Genomic DNA, 21,655 nt, shown 5'->3' on the forward strand with positions numbered 1-21,655 from the left:
CTTTTTTCTATGTGAGGTGTGAGATGTGAAGTGTACTATGGATGAAATGGACGGGTGGGTGGACATGGCAGCTTTAGTTGTAGGTACTGTTGCTCTAGTGTTGGGATCCTTTATTATCGACTGCCTCGAACAACTTATCGTAATAAAACTCATTTCTAAGACTACCACCGAGTGTTGGGACAAGTCACACGTGCATGCCCCGGGCACCTTGTCTCTGAGCTCCCCTTAGCCTCAGCCATGGAACATGGATGATCACTAACGCAACGCAATCTTGATCCTCGAGCCAATACCGTCGTGTAGAAGCCATGAGTTCGAAAGTCCAGCTTGTTAGTAGCAGGCTAGAAGAGAGACATATGAGTAGCTAGACAGTTAGCCAGCCACCAACGCTCCACTCCCGCGACGATAGACGAGTCGGCAGGAGTTTTCGTGTCACTTCTGCATGTTTTTTCCACGTGTCGAATCCCTGACTTCACTTGCTTTAGACGAGGGACAGGAACTAGTGAGTTCAGTTCAGCCACCGGCGTCTACAGATGTCAGATTGGGGGAGGGATGTTTGATGGTGTGAGAAATGGGTGGATGGAGAATGGAAAAGGGAGATGAGAGAATTGATGCACAAAAATTATTGGAGCGTTAATTATTATTAACGTTGGCGGCCCCCAGCTTTCCGGAATCTCCGCCCCAAGGACGCAGACGGACGTGGAAGGAACGGTGTGGTTCGTCAACACAAGGCAAGATAAGGTCCAAATCTCTCCTCCTAATAGTGTCAAGAAGTATAGATCTGATATCAGGATAATAAATGTAAGCGTGTTAATGCCTATGTCCTTGCCTGTCTGCTTAACGAACCGAAATCTCCGGAGGATTCGCGTAACAATAGCTTTCTGGAACGGCTAGCGAACGGTTCATCAAGGGAAGGTTCCATCGACATTTTCATGCGGTGAGATCTGGTGCAAAACAGGGCATGGGTATGTTTCTAGCCTGCTTCCAGATGAGAGGATGGAAGGGTGAGGGTATTTTAGGATTACGTCTGCGTATATAGGTGGCTTGTGTAGGGATATGTTTTTGGGGATTGAAATGAGGAATGCGGATTTAGGGCTCGTTTGAGAAGGGTATGTAAAGCAGACAGCCAGTCATGGAGGGAAAGGTGTCCAGGTGTGGTTTCTGGGTTTGGACGTGTTCGGGAAGCGAGTGTAGCATGTTAGGCCAGCCCGGGGGGACACGCATATGTACCGCAAGTTCGTAACTTATTGAGAAAGGGGGCGGCAGTCCGTCACAAACTCACCGCCAACCACCAGCATACCAAGTAAAATTGGAGTCCATGTACGCAAGTGCAAGCTGGAGAGCAGTTCTCAGGAGTTCCTGGGAACATTGTACGAGGCTGCAGGCAACGAGGTCCGAAGTTAGCACTTAGTTAAAAAAATGACACGAGAGGGATTGTATGCACGTGGCATTATATTACTCGGGTATGACTGGTCTGTGCCACTATTTTTATGATTGCAGCTGTCGTGACTTGCGAATCTGTTGCTTGGTGGCTCTGGGTCTCTCCGAGGTCTCCGGGTGCCTCCGGGCGAGGACGGTGGGTAGGGATGGGTCGAAGGGAGATTTGCAACCCGATGCACAGGAGGCTTCTAGAAGCACGTTCAGAAGCAAATTGGCGCCGGGGTGCGGCGAGCCTCGTGTGGAGAGAGGGTATGCAAGCCCCTTTCTCGAAATCTGTTGGAAAAAAAAAAAAACCGCGAGGGCATGGCATGAGTGGTCGGCCTGCATCCCTGGCAGGGTGAATTAGCGCCGTGAGGGCACGGATGAATTGCATGAAGAAGCCTGGGAGAGCGAGCTGCGAGCATGATGGAAAGGCCGCACTCCGATGCCGTCTGCCGGGCAAGCGCGCATCAGACTTTCTTTTTAGGCCACGATAGCTAGCATGCCTGGGGACGGGGACGGGGACGACCAGTTCGCGCGAGAGGAGCGTTGCAGGTCGCGTTTCAGACGGGCAGCGAGGGGCGAGCAGATGGAGTGATGATGCTCGCGGCCTGGCTCTGACAGCTAGGGCGCAGAGGACATGCGGACTGTGCTATGATGGACGTGTGGCTCCTTTGTTTCGCTGGTGAGGAGCCCGTTTCAGGAGTGGTGTTGCTGCTCGCCAATCTGGCTGTCGCGTGGAGGACCGCCTCAGCTCAGCCCTAGCAGAAGAGCGACGAGAGGGATTGCCCTGCAGCACGCCCAAACACGAGGCCATTCCGAGTGCTTTTTGTCAAGCTTTCCAGCGTGCCGGCGCCCAATGGCGGCGCTGAAACAGGCCAGAAAATAGAAGTGAGGCCCCTGCAGACGAGGGAGAACATGCCAAGGCGCGTCTGAGTGGACGCAGCACAGCATCATCCTGGATTGCTGGTGAATGCTGGTTGCCGCATGCTTCCCCAACACACCTGCCCACACCACACCGACCGCGCCTGCCCGCCCAAACATACAAATACCGCCACTGCCTCCGAGCACCGAGTCCCTTTCTCTCCTTCGCCATGACTACCTCCCAAGCCCAAGACGAATTCAACGGGCTGTTCCGAGAAAAGGACCTAGATAAGAGACACCCCGAGGACGCTGCCCACGACTCCGACCTCTCCGACCACGACGCTCAAGACACCGACTTCTACCCCGAGAAGCCAGATACCGACGACGAGCTCGACCTGCCCGCCGACATGCGTTCCAACTACTACCTCCCGCAGATCCGCTCCGAGGCCAACACTGGCCCCAAGGGCGTCATCGCGGACGCACATGCCTTCGAGCAGGCCAAGAAGCAGGCTCGCCGCTTCACATGGCGGAAGACCACGCCGCCCAGCTCCTTCAACGTGACCACGTACCAGGACGAGAAGGCGTCGCCCGAGGAAGACTCCGAGGAGGGCTTCATGAAGCGGTGGCGAGAGTCGAGACTGCGCGAGCTACAGAATGCTGGCCAGCGGATACGCTCGCGGACAACCAGCCCTAGCAAGCGGATATACGGAAACCTGCCGACGGTGGACGGTGATGGCTTCCTCGACGCCATTGAGCGAGTGCCGCGGGACACCGTGGTCGTCGTCTTCATCTTCGACCATATGGTATGCTGTGGACTACCGTCCCATCTTGTAACACGCTAACCCTGTCTGGCAGTCTGATATTTCAACCATGGTCGAGGACTGCGTCCGCCAGCTTGCAAAGAAGCACAACACGACACGCTTCGTAAAGCTGCACTACGAAGATGCTGAAATGGAAGTCGCAGGCGTGCCTGCTATACTCGCATACCGAGGCGGTGACAAGTTTGCCGGCCTCGTCCCTCTGATGGAGGAGCTTCCCGACGACTCGGAACTAAGTCCAATCAGCTTGGAAGTGTGCTTAAGGCGGTGAGTTTGAACCATGCACTAGTGCAGCCACTCCGCTGGAAGCACTCCACACAAAGTGAAACAGAACTTCAGCTGACTGGGCATTTTGCAGACACCAGATTCTATTTTAAACATGTTGCTCACACAGCACCTCCGCCCCACGGTGCATTCCATTACGTCCCTTGTGAATTTTGTTTCTCCCGCATGTTTACTTTTGATCCTTGATTCGAAAAGGTTTCACCTTCCGTTGCTTCAACCAGCATCGGTCACTCCAGTCAAAGTCCGGTCTTGCGTCTCGACATCAACATCCGACCCCCGCATATGGCCACGTGCGGTCAACCCTCGCACCTGCATCCTTCATCGGACTTGAAGGATCGACACAGCCGGTTCCTTCTCCTATGTCCCTTCTCTCTTGTATCTCCTAGACGGCAAACGGACCCGCTGTTCATAACGACTATTTCATTTCCTTGGCTCGGCATCATTGTATAGACTTGCATTTCTCATGGGCCTCTCTCACAGGCTGGCGTAGCATTGGCGTTAGATTTCGGCGTCGTAATAGGTCACCTCTGGTATGGCGTGGATGGTATGCTATGCTCTGGGTCTTCTTTTCCAGACTTGGAAGGGAAGGATGGGAGGAGCGAAATTGTCCGTGTTGTGCGTATGAGTATACCCCCCAATATGTCAAGGTTCTATGTTTGTTCCGCGAACAAAAGGTCGAAGTCGATGCTGGACTGCACTAGACTGGAATAGGTGCATTAAGTGATCTGAACAGAATAGAAACGACTAATTGTAATTCTCACTTTCATTTACGATTGTTCTTGACTCGCGGATCTTGCATGTTTCTAATTCACCTTTGGTGCATTCTCATCCCGGATCAATCGCTGCCTCAACATCACTCCATTCCTCACTCAATCCTTCTGTCCGTCCGTCTGCCATGCATTGTCAAACCCAACTCCGCCCGCAGAATCCGGATGCAGCACCGTTCGATGTCGTACCATTCCTAATATCAAATGCTTACCCTACTGAAACCCTCACACCGTTCTCGGTGTTTCTTACCTCGCTCGCTCAGAGCTCCTTCTCGGGACATTATTTAGAGAAGTCGTAGTCATCATGCAAGGCAAGCTGGCAGCCTGATCCCACTTCCACGTGCTTTTAGCTCGCCTCTTCCTCACCTCAGATTCTTATTCTTGTCGAGAGGACATCGGCAGATGCATTAGGGGGATTACGGGGACTAGGTACAGAGTTGGTTTAGCATGGTTTGGCTTGGCTTTTGTTGCTTAGGATCTTGCACCGGTTCAAGGGTTAGTGATCTATTCACCTTGTAGACTCAGAGTCAGACTCCGATAGATCCGATTCCAGACCGGGTTTTACTAGCGACAACGGACAAACCGTTGTGATCAATTGTCAGAAAGCATACCACCTGATTGCTTGCCTCGCCACACTACCCTCAGACTTTCATCTAACCCGTAGATTGTGAGGCTGGGCTGCACGGGCTTACCTCAGCCCCACGTTTCACGGTCGCACCGCAGTGCCAGGCCAGACACATCGCCAATGGTGTGGATTCGGATATCCGACGGTGTCGGTTCCTTGGAATCGGAAATGCAAGAGTAGGAGTAGGAGTAGAAGGATTAAGTTTGCACAGCCTTTCGCGGGTTCTGCTCTGCGCGAATGAAACTCAATAAGGTTGAGAATTGTGTTGGGAGGTCAGTGGCACAGCAGAGGTTGGGGGGAATGCCAGAAAGCGAACCCCATTCTGAGACAATGAATTGTATGGTATGTTAGGTTGGGTTGGGTTGTATATTCTCGGGATCGCTGGATGTTGGTCCGTCATGATACCGATCGATGAGTGTCTTGGAGGCGAGGGGAGCAAAAGCTCATCATTCTCATCCCAACCGCCATCATCCCTCCTATTTTCGAAAATATTTCAAACCAAATCAAATCCACTTTCACAATCCTTCGTCTCGTCTCCAAACTTATCACCTCCGTACCCCGGCTCACTCTCATCCATCCTCATTCCTCCGGCCCATGTCATGTGCTTGCATGTCCTGCACGCATATCTACGTATGCATCCGTTCCGCTCCATCCTTCAATCTCGAATCCGGACCTCGCTACCGATATTCAAGGTGCAAGACAATGCTACAAAGCACCACGCTGGGAGCCTCGCCGCACTTAGTGGGGTGGTGGAGCGCTTCCAACACGGCGAGGGTTGGGGGCTGGATTAGGAAGCGGTGCCATTCCGGGTCATTTAGGCTGGGTTATAGATTGGACCAAATTGTAAGCAAATGGCCTGAAAGCTGAGGAACACCGGCTTCAGAAAGTGAGTGAAGAGTTTAACCCAGAAGCGAGTTACTCATGAGACCTCCACAAAAGAAGCATGATAAGGGGTCTGCTGTGTAGCCGGACAACATATATTTATTACTCGGTGCCTTTGGAAATCCGAATAGGACCCCTTAAGGTCCAGCAATCTCGTAGGCGTCAAGCCGTCAATCCATCCATTCATCTCCCCATACACCCTCCCCTCCCCATTTAAGTCCAGATCCAAGAACGAAAGTACCCTGGGTATCCAATATCGAGCCACCAAGCTCCACTTGCAACCCCCTTCCCACTCCCTGATCAATCCCCAGCACAACATCACACCCGCTATACTTAGGTCCCATTCATAGGCTCCGTATTAGGTTCCTTTTCCCCTCGCATGAGGCCACTGGCTCTCAATTTTGCAATTCGATCCGCTTCTTTCTTTTGACTACGCTTGTTTCCGATTTGCCATACGAAACCATAGGTTATCATGCAGAGGACCATAAAGCCTGGTGGTTGTTAGTTGGGTGTGAGCAGTAGCAGGATGCTGTGCAATTTGGAGTTAAGTGGGAGGAGAGTAGGGATAGGAAGAAGAAGAGAGAGAGCGTAGAATAGAAATGAAAAAATAGTGTCATTAATACGAGGAAAGCATTTCGAGGTATGGTGGTGCCGGGCTAGAAAGGTACTCTGATATATCCATGATCGAGGAAAGTGTACAGCTGCATACATGCATGGAAAGGAGACGGAAACAACATACCAATGAACCCAAAAATCACCCCAATCTCATGTCCAGTAGACGGAGGAGCGACATACGATGTAAGAGGCTCTTTTGCCATCTTGCTAATCTTTAGTTTTCGATACGGGCTTCTCGTGAGTTGGTAAGGAATGCCGGTAATAGTTGATTAACCTTGGTATTCTTGTTCTTCCTCTCAAGATTTTCAAATCTCTGATACAGAGAACTTGGGTACTCTTGTCGTGTGCGTGGAGTCTTTTGTCCGACTTGGTCGTGAGGGGTGCATACCTATCATTTTCTCGTGCTTGATGGTGGGTGGGCGTTGACGTCATAAGGCATCCTTCACGGGTGGATGCTGTGCTCGTTTTGGCGGAGAACGCTAACGTGGAAGGGAAAGGATCGCTTAGCAAGTCTGGGGTGGGCTTGGCGTGAATGTCAGGCCTGGGGATGCCTCTTCTAGGGTAACGTACATGGTACCCAGCTTTATTCTCTTGAAGCCCCAGTTTGGAGTCTGTTAACATAAGTGTATAGAAAAAAGTCGAATTCGACTTAAAGACGCGTAAAACTGAGACAAGGTTAGTACGGTAAGCGTGCCAGGCTCGGGCACGCTCTGGTGCTGTTGGTGGAAAATTGTCCATAGCAGGCAACGGGAGAAAAGATCCATCCCAGACTTGAAAGATAAGTAAACACACTGAAACTGTTGGCAATACGTGTAATCCCTGCAAGAGCCATCGCCCAGTCAGCTTCATTAGTAAATCTCTTACATGTATAGTCACCAATGATACCGCTCCAAGTGCCGCTAAACAACGAGATATCGGTGATGTGAATTCCGTCCCTAGAATTGAATATGTGCCCACTCAGGGGTGAAACGCGGAGGAGCAAAGAATAGAGTGTTTCCTCTGAGATCAAAACCTCCTGTACCTCGACTACCAATGGAGAGAAATTCGGCTGAAAATTTCGTTGGAGAACAATCCGTAATACCCCATCCCAGAGTCTGCTGCTAAGATATGTTTCGCGGACAAAAAAGACACCCATGGAGGACCCAAACTTGGGGAAACAATGACCATTCTCTGGGTCGAGCCACATAGCATCAGTGTAGTCAAGAAGAATATATAATCCTCTAACCCATCAATGGGAGGACAATTGATGCAAGGGACCCACGCGCGGAGGCCTGACTGGGCCTTTTAGCTTTCCATCACAGGGCGGGGGAATGTAGGAGAAGCTGCAATCCAATTGACACATACTCCAGCTATCTTGATAGCCTCTTTTTCCCAAACTCTCTTGGAATATGGGATTATGCATAACGAGCCCGTCCACTAATATTCGTATCCAGGAAGGCGGGGAACCTGGATGGCCTCGGTATAGATGGTCGAAGGTTAGTTTAAGGGAATATCAAACTGAAACACCCCTATTATTGACCCCTCAAAACGAAGTTGCCGTGACGGCTGGGGACCCCACATATGACTGAGTTTCACATAGTGGGACGGAATGATCACTTGAGTACTGCAGATTAACATCAGTTCCCTGCCAGAAAGTTTCAAGAACCTTGTTAGACGTTGCTCTTCGTGAACTGTGTCGCGGGTAAAAAAACTGGCAAGTCTAGTGAGATGTCAAGTAATCTTGAAGCCGTGGAGTGTCGAAACAGTACCTGGATACCCCCATGGAGACAATAAGCTCACTAAAAACATGTGTTTCTCGTCGCATGAGTAACGAGATTTGTGTACTTGTGGCTTCGTCTATTGGATTCCATAATCTAAGGTGAAAGATTTGCGACCCCCGATTCTGGGTATACTGCTTTATAGAAGTGTAGAGATGGCACCACTGAAACCCGCTCGGCAGGTCTGACGCAGTAAAAGGTAAATAGTGTTGATATAGTCCGTTCAACACACTGGCTAGTCGTTCCCATTTATCTGGGCGGGCCATTGTGCGCAGGCCATCTAGCTCCTGGGACTTACACACTTATGCCTTGCAGGAATCACATAGCTCGTGAAGAGGCACAGTGTCAGGGGGTTGCCCTGAAGGTATTTCTGGACGTATCAGGCTTTGGGCATGAGTATCGCATCCTAATCAAGGGGCCACAAACGAATCCATGATGCGATCTTCCTGTATAATGTCCTCTCCGTGGACGCCAAAGCTAGACGGCTCTTTTCGTAGATGAACGAGTGCACTGCAGGACCTTCATATTTTTAAAGGAGCAGCCCAGCAGTGACTTAGGATTCCTAGTTATCGTAAATCAACTTGCGCCCAAGGTTTATTTCACCACCCACTATAATTTAGGAACTATCAATAGAATATTAGTAGTAGACTAGATAGATATTAAGACAGATTAGAGAGGACTGACCGACGCAATCTGTGGCTCTGCCACAGCCTATAAGGTCAATCTCCTGGCTCACCGATGGGCATCTTTGTAAAAATGGAAAAGCACACCTAAGAAGCCGAGAGGATCCTCCTCCCCTGGGCATCACTGCCTAAGACTCCTATAACTAAAACCCTAAACCTTCTCACCCCTCTAGCTCCTGCACAAACCCCCACCCAATTCTCCTTACCCCCCTGCCATCTCCCCGGACCGCCTCCCCATCCCACAAACTCTCCAACACAACCCTATGGGTAAGTACTCGCTATTTTGCTAGTGGGTTGAATAGACATTATAATCGTCCTTAAAATGCGCTGAAGTCGGAGTGGCGAGGCTTCTTCACAAAGCCATCACGCAACGTCGACGAACCATCACATCAAAACGTACAACATATTGGATATATATCATTACCCCGTCTACAAGAACACCCTTCCCTTCCCAGCCAAAGCCTTGCAATGGCCACCCGAATCGCTCTGATCGTGAGAATGCTCGGCGTATCATTGATGCTCTTCGCAATTGAATGTTCGAGACACATGTAACATGAAACCCAAGGGAAATTGGCGCAACGCCTACCCAATGCAAAATAAAAGTAGTTTCCAAAAGTGTGTTGTAAGAAAAGAAACCTGCAACTGAAAACACCCACTATGCAACAACATGCTTATTTGGTGATCTCTTTAATCTTGCATTTCCAGCCAGATTCCTTGCTAAGTAGGGGAAGACTATACACATGTTAGTCAAAAAGGACATTTTGGAGTCTACAATGATGGAAACACATACCTGGCACCCAAGCACCAGCCCAATTCATTGCCCTTGATTTTTTTGGCGATCTTGACCTCCCGGTCAATAGGCATTTCGTATCCAGTGTGCAAAAGCGCAACCATGTAATTCAAGTCAAGGCAGTGTTCAGGGCGCCCGGAGAGTTCCTCCATGGCCTTCTCAACACTGTGGAAGACATCCCACGAGTCCTGTCCGTGGCAGACACGATGAGTAAGATCTTTCAGCTCGTCTAGCGTAAAAGACTCTGGCATTCCTAACACGGAAGTGCGGTCGTAGAAGTAGGAGAAGAGATAGACATCCTCACGAGAGAAAGTTTTCTCGAAGGATGGTTGGTGAACGCCGCGGAAGGCACACGGATTAAGTTTGCACTCGGTTTCTTTTTCGAGAGTCTTCTCTGCAATGTATCGGCATTGAGCAGGGGAGCCTTCGGCAGGGCCCGTCATGTTGACTGTGACGGAAGGGCCGAGGGGGTGGGATTCGCCAAGATGAACTTCGACCTCCTTGCGCATTTTCGGAGCAATGCATGGGTTAACAATGTCCTGTTGCAACCAATTGGTCGACCCGGAAGACTTGTTCTCCTCATGAAGAGCATTGATGACGACAGTGTGGAGGTTATTGCGAGCTTCCATGAGGCCATAGCCTAGGTAGGAATGCTGGTATAAAGTGAATTGGCGGCCACCAAAGTTGAGTTCGTACTTATGGTCACCATCTGCAAGCTTGGTCGGCATTCCGCCATCGGGGCTGCCTTTGAAAGTGGGCTCGAAGACAATCTGAGTCGAGCCACCGCCAAGATCCAGGACAGCAGCAGTGGGGCTGTCGCCGGGGCCACCAATCTTACCGAGGAGATAGTTGGCTGTGATCCAGGCATATACACCCTCGTCCTCGCCTTTCATGACTTCAACGCCGCCTTTATCCGCAGCAACAACGGGGAATGGATATGCAGTTTCAAGGCGGCGGCGGACCGCTTCCAAGATAGCGTCGCTCTTCTCGTCACCGAGCTTGCGGAGGCCAGCAGTCGCCTTAACAGCGACCGGCGTGCATTTCTGATAGCTCGCAGGGACATTCTTCACGGCCACGTCCATCAGGACATCCAAACTCTTGGCAGCACCTTCGGCATCAGCTCCGTACGACGAGAGGCCCGAACCACCCTTCTTCTTCTCCGTTTGCTCAAAAACCTCTCTCTCGAGCTCAGGGGTGGAGCCGCAGTTATTGAACTTGTAGACATGGATACGGGAGCCAGTGCTTCCGGCATCGATCATGAGGGCGTACTGGATGAGCGGCTTGTCTTTAGAGATGGAGTGTGTGCATTTCGATGTTTCGGCGCCTTCTGCCGCCGTGTTGCCTTCGGAGAAGGACCCTCCTGCAATATCATGTCAGTCATGCGAGATTCTCACAGGTATCCACCTATTTGTCCAACACACCGCTTGATATGCCATCCCGCGGTGCAATAAAGTACAAGACCAGCAGAATAAAAGCAATAATTCCCCCGGTCTTCAGGTACCGGGTCCTCTGCCCCTGATTCATCGCGGCGCCCTTGAGATCGTTCATGAAGCTGGTTGAAGTGGTCGAGCGATGGCGGGAGTGACGGTCCGCCTTCTCAAAGGGGTCGTTGTTGGGATTGGCGTTGCGTGGTAGCGACACGGAAGTGCGTCTGCGGGGACCACCAGTGAAACTGAAATACGACCAGATACCGGGACGTCGTCGGACGTCAACACCGCTGGACATATGGGGGTGGGAGGATTTTAGGGACGCATGGACGGATTCTGGGGACTGCGAAGAACAATCAGTGAGCATGCCGGCGGCGGTGCACGAGCAGACCATCAGGGACTTAGGTTGGGTGCGCGCAAGGGAAAGACATACAGTTATAGAACTATCCAAGGCACGGGCGTTTGTGGTGTTCTGGCAAAAGAATTGGGTGGGCGGCGTTCAAATTGCTGGCCAAATTGCTGTCACCCCTTTGTCGCACTCGAGTCGTGTTCTTTTCCTGCTGTCGCGGCTTGGCTCGCCCCCCCCCCCCCCCAGCTGAACCCCTGCCGCAGAGCCTCATGATTGGTGTGGCTATTTACAGCGTTGTCGCCGCTCTGGCTTGCCTCTTGCTTCCTTCGACTGTATTTCGCGATTGCTGTCTGGTGATTTCACCAGGCTTCGCGGAGGTCTTTGGCACTCACGGCTAACCCGCTAGCACGCTCCTGCAAACGCCCGCGATGACGTCTGCTGGAAACTGCCGGCGACTACTAGGGACTGCCAGTTCGTTCCATCTTTCCAGGAGCCTTTCCACGACAGCCTTGCATTTCTTGCTCCCAAATTCCTTTCCACTATTTAACCTACCGGAGAAAATTACATTCTTTAGCATACCGTATAGCAGAGGAACAAATAAACTTGGAGGCACTTGAGGTAGTTCGATCTGACACTTGCTCTTTCTTTCATCAAATTCACTCTTCTCCGCGTTCCAATAAATCCTGGCCCGGACATGTCCACTAATGCATTATCTTCCCTCTTTTCCCCCTTACAGTCAATCAGGACCGCATTATCGCGGTCCCTTCAAATTTTGTTCTCAAATGCTGTTCTCAAACGTTTCGAAACAATCCTGCTCTTCCCGAACCCTGTTCATGCCAAGAGAGCCCAGTGTGCTCAGTCCGCACAAGCTGATCACCTAATATTTCTCCACATTGAAGCCCCACGCCAGCTCGGCCATTGAACTGCCTCTCTATGATAATATAACTCTTTTCGATGCTGAGTTTCTCTTGTCGGGGTGGCTATCCACTATACTCCTGACTGCTTCGGAGGCCAGTATATTATGATGTCAAAAGGGCTGCAGGAAGGCTTAGCACGGCCCGCTGAGCATGTTCGACAGAAGGAATGTTTCAACACTTATCCGAGCTTTCTCGGATCCCCCAATCCAGCTCTAGATATATCCCATCTCTGCTAATTTTTCAAATTCATTCCCCTCCTATGTTCTCGTTCTAGCTACCAATATGTTTTCCCCTTTACAGCTTCCGCTCCTCATGTTGGTAATGTTTCAGGTTCTCATTGCGCCTGTTAGTTGTGCCAGCGAGAACTTTCCAGTTTATGTTGCCTTGTCACGATCGTCAGTTACGGCAGTCCATGCTCCGAAGATCATCAACTGCTAAAGTCTCAAAGACCCTCTCTACTCCCCACAGGCAAATCACCCTCAGAACGTGGACTGGATCAACCACTTCGACAGAATGGGACATGGATAGATGTCGGTCTCCCTATGGTCCCCCATCCTCGATCCCCCCTCTAACCTGTGTACTAATAGATCGGCGTATGGGAACACCGCGAAGCCGTCATTTCCGAACAACCCTTCCAGTTCACGCTGCAGCCAGGTCATAACGAAAAGACTTATTCGATAGTCCAAGTCAGCATCGATGGTTCTCTGGGCAAGAATTTAGCGTATTCAGAGGGCGATGTTGCCCTTCCTGTCAACTATGGTAGTCTCTCGGCCTTTATTCTTACTGACCAAGGGAATCCACAGGCAAAGGTCATTGACAAGTGGACAGTTGAGAAAAGTAACGATGGCCGGTGGCTTCTTGGTTTGGATATACCTCAATCGGGGGATATAGGCCCGATGGGGTTTAGTGGCGGATCAAATTGGACTATGGGTGGCTGTGCATGGATGGATGAGAGCGGCCTTTGCGATGGGTTCTATTTCATGAATTGTGGTAGGTGCACCCGCGAATTTTGATTGATCATAAAGTTGATATGATTTAGGTGGCTGTTATGGAACCCCGGCCGTTATCGAGGTGCTGGAGGTGAAGAAGTGAAGAAGAGAAAATAGGCTCAGGGGATGTTCGATATCTTGTCACCTAAAGTGGAACATGACGCAGTAATTTTCAATAGAAATTGCATCCTCTTGAAGTACTCCCCACTTCTAGCAATATATTCAACAAATAAACTCTACCCCAATTATATTCCACTTTCGGTCATCACGTACTGCAGATTTCTGATTGACTCGAGGGAAGGTCACTAATACTCGACAATGTCGCCATCAAATGCTCAAATAACTGAAAAGGATATCTCTGTAACTGGAGATCACATTAAAAGACCAAACTCCGCGCTAATATGTTTCCACAGTTTGCCCACCTTGTACTATCATTGCTGGCCATTCGATATTCTCTTTCCCTCACCCAAAAGTCAACCCAGCCCTCTTCATAACATTCTCGAAGTCCTCCAACCCCACGCCCCCAACATCCCTTCCCCTCCCCTTGCCATTCACCCCTCCGTTTGCCTCGAGTATCATATCCTTCAATACCTCATCCGGCACGTCCTCTCTCAATTCCTTCGCGATTCTCCTTAAATGTGCTAGGGTAATGGGTCCAGGTCCGCCATGCGTGAAAAGCTTGTATGCGGCTCTGACCTCTTCTGCATTACTCTCTTCTCGGTACTCATCTTCATCGTCGTCCTCGTCAGACCCTTCGACTTTCGAATGCATAGCTATGGCGGCATAAGAGAGGAATGGGACGAAGGGCACGAAGCCGGAGTTCAGGGGGTCGATTGTTGAGAGGATGGAGGGAAGTTCTGGTTTATCAGGCCCGAGGTTTAGGGATCTGTATCGTGTCTTTAGCAACATTCATACCGATGACTGAGGGGCAGTTTGGAGACCGGCCATCCTTACATCAAACACCGCCGCACGTCATCTCTTCGTAGCACACCCTCCTCCGAATCTTCGTGTTGCGGATGATGTATCGCAAATAAGCTAAACGCCTCTCGGATTTCGGCTTCCTGGTCGGCAGTCAACCGGTTCTCCTTCGCAAGCTTGGAGGGTCTTTTGGTGGTGAGCGCGGTCTTCGTAGTTGGGGCGCGACGCTTTGGCGGCTAAGGAGAAATTAGCTTCAAAATCTTCTATACGCGATAGACTTGAGCTTTCCATAGTGTGCGTTCGCCGTCGAAAGAAAGTATTGCACTCGCAGACCGAAGATCCAGACCCTCGTTCACGCAATCACCCCGATCCATGACGCGTGAGCCAAGCGCTCAGACTATGCCAAGAGGCTAGTACTACCCGAACCTATACTAGCGCGACACGGTCTCACTTCAATTTTCGCCGCGTTGGCTCCTAACCCCAACCCCTCTCATCTCTTTGTCTTTTCATTCACCTTAAATACTCCTTCACCTGCCTTCTCTTTCTTCCTACTGTTCTTTGCTATCAATAGTATATCTCATCCTCTTTTGTCTCGCCTCCTTCCCCTCAGCCAACGTGCTTCCCGCAATGCGGAGGCCACGTCACCGTCTCGTCCTTCGTCCTCCTGCCAACAGCCATGCAATCACAGTCATCACAGTATAGGCCTCGTACCCACAGGCACGCCCTCACACATGGTTATCACAACAGAAGTCTTGTGTCATTGGAATCAGAGCCCTCATGCTCAAAGTTTCGGGTGTCCAGATTTCTCTCGGGTTGGCTTCCAGTTGAGAAATAGGGTTACCTTACCACCCTTGGGATGCTACCTTGCATAAATCGTTCCTGAGGTTCACTGGATGGGAGAGGTTCCTAGAAGAGTTTGGGATGTTGCCGGTGTGGCTGACCGCCAGGTTGGTTGGGCTGGATGTGCTCCCATACGGGTCGGTTATACCCACCAGCATTTATGGCACGTCTTTCATGGACTTCTGTCATAATGGTGGATCAACCAAGTTTGAGCTAGCTGTTCACAGATGGCAGACAGGCACCGAACACGAAACCTCATCCTGTATGACTGGGAGGTGTGATGGTATCTTCAGCTGTCGGATCTATTCACATCAATTCGCTTTCTCGGAAACCGAGATGTTGGAATTATTCTAGATATGCGAAGGCCTCCTACGGAGACTTGAAACTTTGAGCTTCCGTTTGTTTCATAATGGAAGCTTAGTCTGCATGCGCTTCGAAGTTGCTATTGTACCAATGAATGGTGCAGTGGACTTGTCGAGGCGAGCAGCAGTCGAGCCGCAGTGCTTAAAAAGGTCACCAATGTTCTTGAAAGAGACGGTGCCACAGTTTGGGCGAAAGCCCCAAATAGTTACGGGAGAATTCGAAAACATGGTGCTCCAGAACCGGGCGGAGCTACCCATTACCCACATCAACGGGCACCAAAGAAACGATCCTCCCAAAGGAATCCCACAAATCGGAGCACCGGCGACCTCACTTCGAAAACCGGCGAGCGGCAAAGAAAGCGACACGCTGCTGGGAATCCGAGGAATTCTTGGCGAACCCAAAAACTCCTACAAAACTGGTGGGACCTGAAACGTGCAATTAAGCCAAACTACACTCAGAAGGGTACAGAAACCCAGCAGCTGTGATATAAGCGAAAAGCACTCTGTGCTAAACGCGACGCATATCCAATCCAAAGCCAGTCGAACAGTGGTTGGGCTCCGTTTGAGGAAATCTGGATCGAAAAGTTTATGCAAAATTACGAAAATTCGTATGGCTTATTGTCATTTGAAAAAAAGTGGAGGGGCGTGGACCTTTGCAGCAGGGGGCAACCCCCGATTCTAGGAAAGGCGTCTTGAGAGCCTGGTCCTCTTCATGTTGAAGAGCCGCTGGGAGGTCTCGGAAGCCGATCTTGGAGGAAGAAGCCAACAGATGTTGAGCTGCTCTCGAGCAGTTCCGACAGGCCGAAAGGCCCTTGGCATGTTTTGCTCGGAGGCACCTACGATCTCAAAGCTTTTATCCCGGCATATGCTTTGCGCACGGTTTCAATGAAATCAAGCGCCAGTATGCAGGGTTTGACGGTGCTATGATCGTATTCGGCACTGCCGAACAGATCACAGGGAGGAAGAACATTCCTGCTCAACCTCACAGTTGTTTGCCGTCATCTCACTGTGGTGCCCTTTCGAGGTGTTGCATACAGAGAGAGATGGGCAGATGTGCTGAGAGGATTGCACCAAGTCTAGGGGCGTTTGGGACCCATGGGACCTCGGCTTTTTTCTTTTTTTTTAGAAAAGGCCGGCGTGTTAAACTCCACATATGGCGCTCCCTAGCGTACTACAGACGAGGCCAGTAGAAGATTTATTGAGTTCTCTGGGCTTTAGTTTCCTGGGCTGAGCCCACAGTTCTCAAAATTAAGCACTCGTACCTTAATTCGAAGCGGAAGCCTTATGCTGGAACCCTTCGAAACGGACTGTGCCCTGCACATTACGCCGTAGCAAGCAGATGGAGACGATCCGAAAACCACTTTCAGCAGTTTCCCCTGCGAGGCAAGCCGGCAACCTGTTTTCATATCGGTTCTTTCAGCACGGCTTCCACGTCCGAGGACGTCCGCCGCGCTGTTTTTTTCCCATCTGACAAGACACATCGTTCTAGGACCACTTGCATGGTTCCGAACAAATTTTGTCACAGCAGGCAGATATAGATGTGCTGGTACATTTACAAGACCTTCAATCCAACTTTCGCGGCCTTTATCCCTTCATGTCTGTGGACACCTAATTTTCCGGGAGCCAACTGTATGGCTGCAGATACAGACATCACTCAATAAAGACTGTTCGGCAGAAGGACAGGAACCGACGGACCTCACTCTCCAGAGCTTCAGACGCCTCTAGTTCACCATTAGCAGACTCAACTTCTAGTAGGCCAGAAATGGCGAAGCTTCGAGTGCAGCGAGATTCGACAATCTTGCTTGGTTCCGACGTTCCAGGAGGACATCCATCGGATTGGACTAGGGGTGAACCTTCAGGGGTCCTCGTCCAATCCGCTGTGAAGGTGATCGCATTTCCATCCATCGCCTCTCACGGCTTGACCCGTGAAAAGCCCCTTTCCCTTGTGGACTGGGTATGGAACAGGACTGACGTCCCTGTGTGCGCGAATTCGTCATCTCCACAAGTTCGTCATCATCGTGGGCTCTGGGGTCATCACATGTGGGGTCCGGGGGTCAATATTCCAATTGTGGGTCCCGGGGGTATTTGTCTTGTCCTACTTCCTTCCCCCTTCACTTCTCCCACCCGCCTTTTACTAATGCATTGTCTCAGCGCGAAAGCCAGGTGCTGAGTGAGTGCGAGGAGATCAGGAAGTGTATGCCCTCTCTGCACATTTTCTTTTCAACAAACATTTTCCGCTTCCAATTAAGCTAGAGCTCGTCCGAACGTCACCTCCCGTGAGACGAGTGTGGACAGGGAAGCGAGATTAACAAATCATTGCCCGCTTACCTCTGGGTGGTGGTGCCTTTGCGTACTCCGTTTCCTCTGAGCTCGTTTCGTGGGCTTAGGGGTTGAGTCGTGGAGGGTACATATCTTTTAGGAGGAATGCATTAGGTCGGAGGTGGGGAACAGGAATAAATGCATTTACCCGTCATTTGCTATCTGTATCTGGTTTCCAATGCTCGTCCGCAATATCTGACGTTGAGCTGCTTACTGCACTGTCCCTTGCATCAGATCCGTCGTTTCCAATCGCTGCACGGAAGACCAAACCTGTTTCGGCTCTGTTCTCTCCCACTTCCCTCTTGCTGCATCAGCTCTCTGAACAGTGCCAACAACCAATTCACCGCCTTCCTCCCATACAACATGAACAAGTTCCTCTCTCGGTATACCTATCTTCGCAAAACTTCGTCGAAAACTGGTCACAGCCTTCTTGCCTCTAAATGCATCAATCTTTCGCGCGAATCCTCCCTCTCCTAGCTTCACTTCCCAGAGCTTATTGGTGCGAGTCAGGAGGACGATGCGTGATGTGTTCGTGCTACTTTGGGTGGCAGCTTGGATCTTTTCTCCTCCGAACTGGGATTTGAGGGTTGTGATCTGTGTTTTGAAAATCAGGCGTGGGGGGGTGTCGGAGAAGGTTGTTAGGAGGGTACGCTGTGTGGAAGGATCGTGGAGAGCGGATGTTAGGCCCCTGTCTTGACTGCCCTGTATATGGAAGAAGGTATGAGTATTTTGGTCGACAATGTTACTGCCTTTAGCTGCGCTCTAAAGGGTGGGGGTTCGCATCGACGCACCTGGGGGATTTGGAGGGATGTGCGAGTCGGGACAGGCGCTCTGTCTGCTTCAGAATGATTCAAGTGCCAGCGATGAACAACAGTGTTATGTTTGCCGCATATGGGTTCGCTGGCTTGTGTGGCTATGGTGATGTGACATCCATCTACTGAAATGGAGAGTGTTTGTTCTACCATGTTGTGGAGGTCGTCTTCGACCAGTAACCTACCAATGTACGATGGGTTTGGACTCGACAACGAAAATTGGAGAACTTGGTTCCCACAACTAATTGCGGCATATCGATCATCTCCAGATACTACAATGCACATGGCATTTTTTGCGTAGCCGTTCACCGGGACCTCGCATTCGGCGTACATGCATTCTGAGACGTTGACAACGCCTAAGTAGTATTTGTGAAGGTCCTAGCTGGATGTGAGAAGGTGAATTGTTAACAATCTCCATTCTACACTTACCACAAAATCTTTTCGGAGAACGACAATCTTGTTCTTTCCTGCGCCAGCGAGCTGAATTCCTTCGATGTGGAATTTCCGGCCGGGTACCGGGTCGGTGTGTAGATCGTACAACTGGGCGATATATCCACCATCCTTGTGCCATATGATAAGATTATCGCCGCTGGAGGAAAATGAGAATGCAGCGTGCGCCAGGTTCAAAGACGTATCTTCCCTATTTCCAAGTCTAGGTGAGATTTCCGGCCTCGACTCGTTCGAGGCGTCAGATAAAGGAATGCTTGTATTTGAGCCACTGGAGCCCCTATGGCCAAACCAACTGTGGAGAGAGAGCCTAGAGTCCCGAGCTGGGTGAGTAGAGAGCTTTGATGGGATTATGGGCTCCCGAGGAGTCTTTTCGTCAAGTGGGGCACTAGGGAGAGTCTTCGAATTGGTTGGAAGGTCGCCGTGGATTTTCAAGTCTCCGAGTGATCCGTTTGGTGTTCTTATATGGGATAGAGAGCGCGAGTTAATGTTGCGTGGAGATTCATAGAGCTCATCATCTGCATCACTCTCAATCTGGTCGGTGTGAGGGAGAGTCTTTGCTAAGTCTCGAAAAGATCGGGCGGATGGAACTGGGATTCGATGGTTGTCCTGACCATGATAGCCCTTTTGGAGTAGTGATTGTATTGAGGTGATGGGCTCAATTCGTCGAGCGCGGCTGATGTCACCCTCGGTTGGGCATCTTGGACATCGAGTCCCAGGCATCAATGTCTTGGATACTTTCAGCCAATGTTGAAGGGAGAATACGAAAAACTTACGACGAGGCTGTCTTCTTTCTCGTCTAATACTTTCCCTTCTAACCATTTCCCCGGAACCGGGTGAAGATTAGGGCACTGTACTATGTATGTCGGAGTAAGTATACCATCTAATGAGCGGAGATCATCTGCGCTGGAGGCTAGGCTCTTCTCAAGCCAGTTCTGTAGGAGGCTTCGGAAATCTGAAGAGAGTCTTGTAAGATCTGAATTGCAGCGTTGCATGTATGATTTTCTCGATAGAAGAAAGTTTCCAAATTCTACGAGCGCTTGATCGTGGGTAGGAAAGCTATTCGAGTCCTTGAAAGAGTCAGCAGAGCCGTTACCGGGGCAAGGAATACATACCATGGAATCACCTCCATAGTATTGCAATAGTTCCAAAATCTCAGGCTCACGCGTTTCGAAAAGTGTGATCATGATGCATGACAGAGCGGGTTTGCTTTGAGTCGAGCTTTGAGATCCTTTGTGGAAAAGGCTCCGGAGCGCATTGGCTCTAGATGATGCTTCCGCCGTTATAGTACATCCAGACTGCCGAGTGATGGCAGAACCAGAATCATTCTTACTCGACCATACTTTCGCAGCTTCTAATGCCCAGAGTATGTCAAAGATATTCCAAAACAGTCTAGGCGATATAGTAGTGTCTTCTTGGTGTATTTGCACGGAGAGGGGTTGCAGAAAGGCCTCGTCGAGATCGAGGAACTGAGAGGATCAGTGAATCGTTCACTAGTAGCAATCTATATCATGCACACCTACCAGCCCGGTAGTAAATTTCGGAAGTTCAACGTCCCCACAAGCTGGGATGTATATCCGACCTTCTTCGTCGTTGCTGATCGACCATTCGCAGTAGGTGATAATTGTCGCTTCAAGTGTAGGAGACTCTGGATCCTTCCAAACCTTCCTCAGTTCAGAGAGTATGATCCGTATTTCATCCACTACACCGAGATGTAGCGGCTGCTGTAAGAGAAGAAGTCGGATCCCTGACAATATTGTGCAGGCGGCTTGGGTGCCGACTGCCCGTACGTTAGGTCCATTAGTTGGTAGTATATAGAGCTCAGAACTCAAAGAGATGACAGAGAACACAGTCGCCGAGACAAGATACGGATCAATGATAATCGAGTGAAGGTCACTCAAAGCATTTGAGGATTGGAGGTAGGTACGCTGAAGGTCAAAAATAGCTTTGATCCACGAGACGAGCTGACTTGCTTGATTGAGGGTGGAGTCCGATGTAAGAGTAGGTGATGTATGGAAGAGGTGCGTAAATTGACCTAGGATTTCTCGTAAAATGCAGTCAATATCGGTTTGGCCCTGAAGAAGAGACCACACTTTGGCCAAGGGGTGCCGGTCCATCCCACCGTTCGCGAGTTAGGTTGCTAGGGGGGAATGGAATGCTGTGTATGGCGTAGTAAGCAGGTCTGCGATCGGCGGCTTTCCGCCCAAAGACCTGCGAGAGGGTCAACAGACAAGCACGTTGTGTCGGAAAGAAGAAATAACTTGGCTTCGTTCAGTCTTTGACAATACGCCTGCAGCCAGTCGCCCCATGACCTTTGCTGCAACTGGTAATAGTGGCTAAAATGGCTGAAATAAGACTCGTCTTCTTGTTCAGAAGCGTGATCGATGTTCTCTGAATGAAAATTACTATTCGCGGAACGCTTTTGGTGCTCCAGAGCATGCAAGCCAACGTCGCCTACCCATGTAATGCTTTTGGACTGTTGGCTACAGCCTGAACACGATTGGGGGCCTCAAAATATGTGTCAATCAGCACATGTCTTCAAGGAGCCTAGAGCCAGTACCTCTTGTCAAAGAGAATGAGCCCTTGGTCGGCGGAACGAAGCTGGAAGCGAGGGCGAATGAGAGCGTAGGCCTCACTTGGCTTCTTTAAGGCGCTTTCGTAAGGCAGCAAAGTGAGCCCGCTTAACCGGATACATGTCGGGACATTGACAAGAGGAAGCGTTGGCGCTGCTAGAGGTAGCCTTGTGGGTAGGCAGTGAGGTCGAAGCGTGGTC

At 50.4% G+C, this 21,655-nt stretch overlaps 7 protein-coding genes across 7 annotated transcripts; 3 read left to right on the forward strand and 4 right to left on the reverse strand.

Annotated features, from left to right (window-relative positions):
• The first annotated feature begins 2,431 nt into the window (after nt 1–2,431).
• Nucleotides 2,432–3,570, forward strand: BDR25DRAFT_79917 (phosducin). Its single transcript, XM_033699069.1, has 3 exons — nt 2,432–3,083; nt 3,136–3,365; nt 3,457–3,570. Exons 1-3 carry the CDS (start codon nt 2,511–2,513, stop codon nt 3,473–3,475), a joined length of 822 nt encoding a protein of 273 aa, XP_033543003.1. The 5' UTR covers nt 2,432–2,510; the 3' UTR covers nt 3,476–3,570.
• Nucleotides 3,571–5,875: 2,305 nt separating this feature from the next.
• Nucleotides 5,876–6,643, reverse strand: BDR25DRAFT_306329 (uncharacterized protein). Its single transcript, XM_033690602.1, has 2 exons — nt 6,397–6,643; nt 5,876–6,148 (listed from the first exon to the last, which is right to left on the reverse strand). Exons 1-2 carry the CDS (start codon nt 6,473–6,475, stop codon nt 5,991–5,993), a joined length of 237 nt encoding a protein of 78 aa, XP_033543004.1. The 5' UTR covers nt 6,476–6,643; the 3' UTR covers nt 5,876–5,990.
• Nucleotides 6,644–8,333: 1,690 nt separating this feature from the next.
• Nucleotides 8,334–9,245, forward strand: BDR25DRAFT_359946 (uncharacterized protein; the record flags this gene model as incomplete). Its single annotated transcript, XM_033696174.1, has 6 exons — nt 8,334–8,373; nt 8,427–8,493; nt 8,546–8,621; nt 8,748–8,779; nt 8,886–9,001; nt 9,046–9,245. The coding sequence occupies 6 exons, from the start codon at nt 8,334–8,336 to the stop codon at nt 9,243–9,245; spliced, it is 531 nt and encodes a 176-aa protein (XP_033543005.1).
• A 138-nt stretch (nt 9,246–9,383) lies between these two features.
• On the reverse strand, nt 9,384–11,227 carry BDR25DRAFT_238032 (uncharacterized protein; the record flags this gene model as incomplete). The annotated part of the gene is made up of 3 exons (XM_033685623.1): nt 9,384–9,444; nt 9,503–10,859; nt 10,924–11,227. 3 exons carry the CDS (start codon nt 11,225–11,227, stop codon nt 9,384–9,386), a joined length of 1,722 nt encoding a protein of 573 aa, XP_033543006.1.
• Nucleotides 11,228–13,646: 2,419 nt separating this feature from the next.
• Nucleotides 13,647–14,445, reverse strand: BDR25DRAFT_294280 (EF-hand superfamily Ca2+-modulated protein; the record flags this gene model as incomplete). The annotated part of the gene is made up of 3 exons (XM_033688769.1): nt 14,391–14,445; nt 14,139–14,338; nt 13,647–14,070 (listed from the first exon to the last, which is right to left on the reverse strand). The coding sequence occupies exons 1-3, from the start codon at nt 14,391–14,393 to the stop codon at nt 13,647–13,649; spliced, it is 627 nt and encodes a 208-aa protein (XP_033543007.1). The 5' UTR covers nt 14,394–14,445.
• Nucleotides 14,446–15,023: 578 nt separating this feature from the next.
• Nucleotides 15,024–15,790, forward strand: BDR25DRAFT_317957 (uncharacterized protein; the record flags this gene model as incomplete). Its single annotated transcript, XM_033691712.1, has 2 exons — nt 15,024–15,217; nt 15,409–15,790. 2 exons carry the CDS (start codon nt 15,024–15,026, stop codon nt 15,788–15,790), a joined length of 576 nt encoding a protein of 191 aa, XP_033543008.1.
• Nucleotides 15,791–17,653: 1,863 nt separating this feature from the next.
• Nucleotides 17,654–21,283, reverse strand: BDR25DRAFT_79968 (uncharacterized protein). Its single transcript, XM_033699071.1, has 6 exons — nt 20,406–21,283; nt 19,998–20,351; nt 19,659–19,952; nt 18,865–19,611; nt 18,415–18,813; nt 17,654–18,325 (listed from the first exon to the last, which is right to left on the reverse strand). The coding sequence occupies exons 1-6, from the start codon at nt 20,997–20,999 to the stop codon at nt 17,834–17,836; spliced, it is 2,880 nt and encodes a 959-aa protein (XP_033543009.1). The 5' UTR covers nt 21,000–21,283; the 3' UTR covers nt 17,654–17,833.
• Between the last annotated feature and the right edge of the window lie 372 nt (nt 21,284–21,655).

This window comes from Lindgomyces ingoldianus (assembly GCF_010093535.1).
Source record: "Lindgomyces ingoldianus strain ATCC 200398 unplaced genomic scaffold BDR25scaffold_35, whole genome shotgun sequence".
In the NCBI taxonomy this organism is placed as follows: Eukaryota; Fungi; Ascomycota; class Dothideomycetes; order Pleosporales; family Lindgomycetaceae; genus Lindgomyces; species Lindgomyces ingoldianus.

What these genes read in the sequence shown, in the direction of transcription:
- BDR25DRAFT_79917 (XM_033699069.1), top strand. Translation starts at nt 2,511, where the DNA reads ATGACTACCTCCCAAGCCCAAGACGAATTCAACGGGCTGTTCCGAGAA. An exon ending in TCTTCATCTTCGACCATATG is followed by an intron (nt 3,084 to 3,135) that starts GTATGCTGTGGA and finishes CCTGTCTGGCAG; the next exon opens with TCTGATATTTCAACCATGGT.
- BDR25DRAFT_306329 (XM_033690602.1), bottom strand. Translation starts at nt 6,475, where the DNA reads ATGGCAAAAGAGCCTCTTACATCGTATGTCGCTCCTCCGTCTACTGGA. An exon ending in GGTGATTTTTGGGTTCATTG is followed by an intron (nt 6,149 to 6,396) that starts GTATGTTGTTTC and finishes AACAACCACCAG; the next exon opens with GCTTTATGGTCCTCTGCATG.
- BDR25DRAFT_79968 (XM_033699071.1), bottom strand. Translation starts at nt 20,999, where the DNA reads ATGGACCGGCACCCCTTGGCCAAAGTGTGGTCTCTTCTTCAGGGCCAA. An exon ending in CGAAATTTACTACCGGGCTG is followed by an intron (nt 20,352 to 20,405) that starts GTAGGTGTGCAT and finishes TGATCCTCTCAG; the next exon opens with TTCCTCGATCTCGACGAGGC. An exon ending in CATCCCTCCAAATCCCCCAG is followed by an intron (nt 18,326 to 18,414) that starts GTGCGTCGATGC and finishes TTCCATATACAG; the next exon opens with GGCAGTCAAGACAGGGGCCT.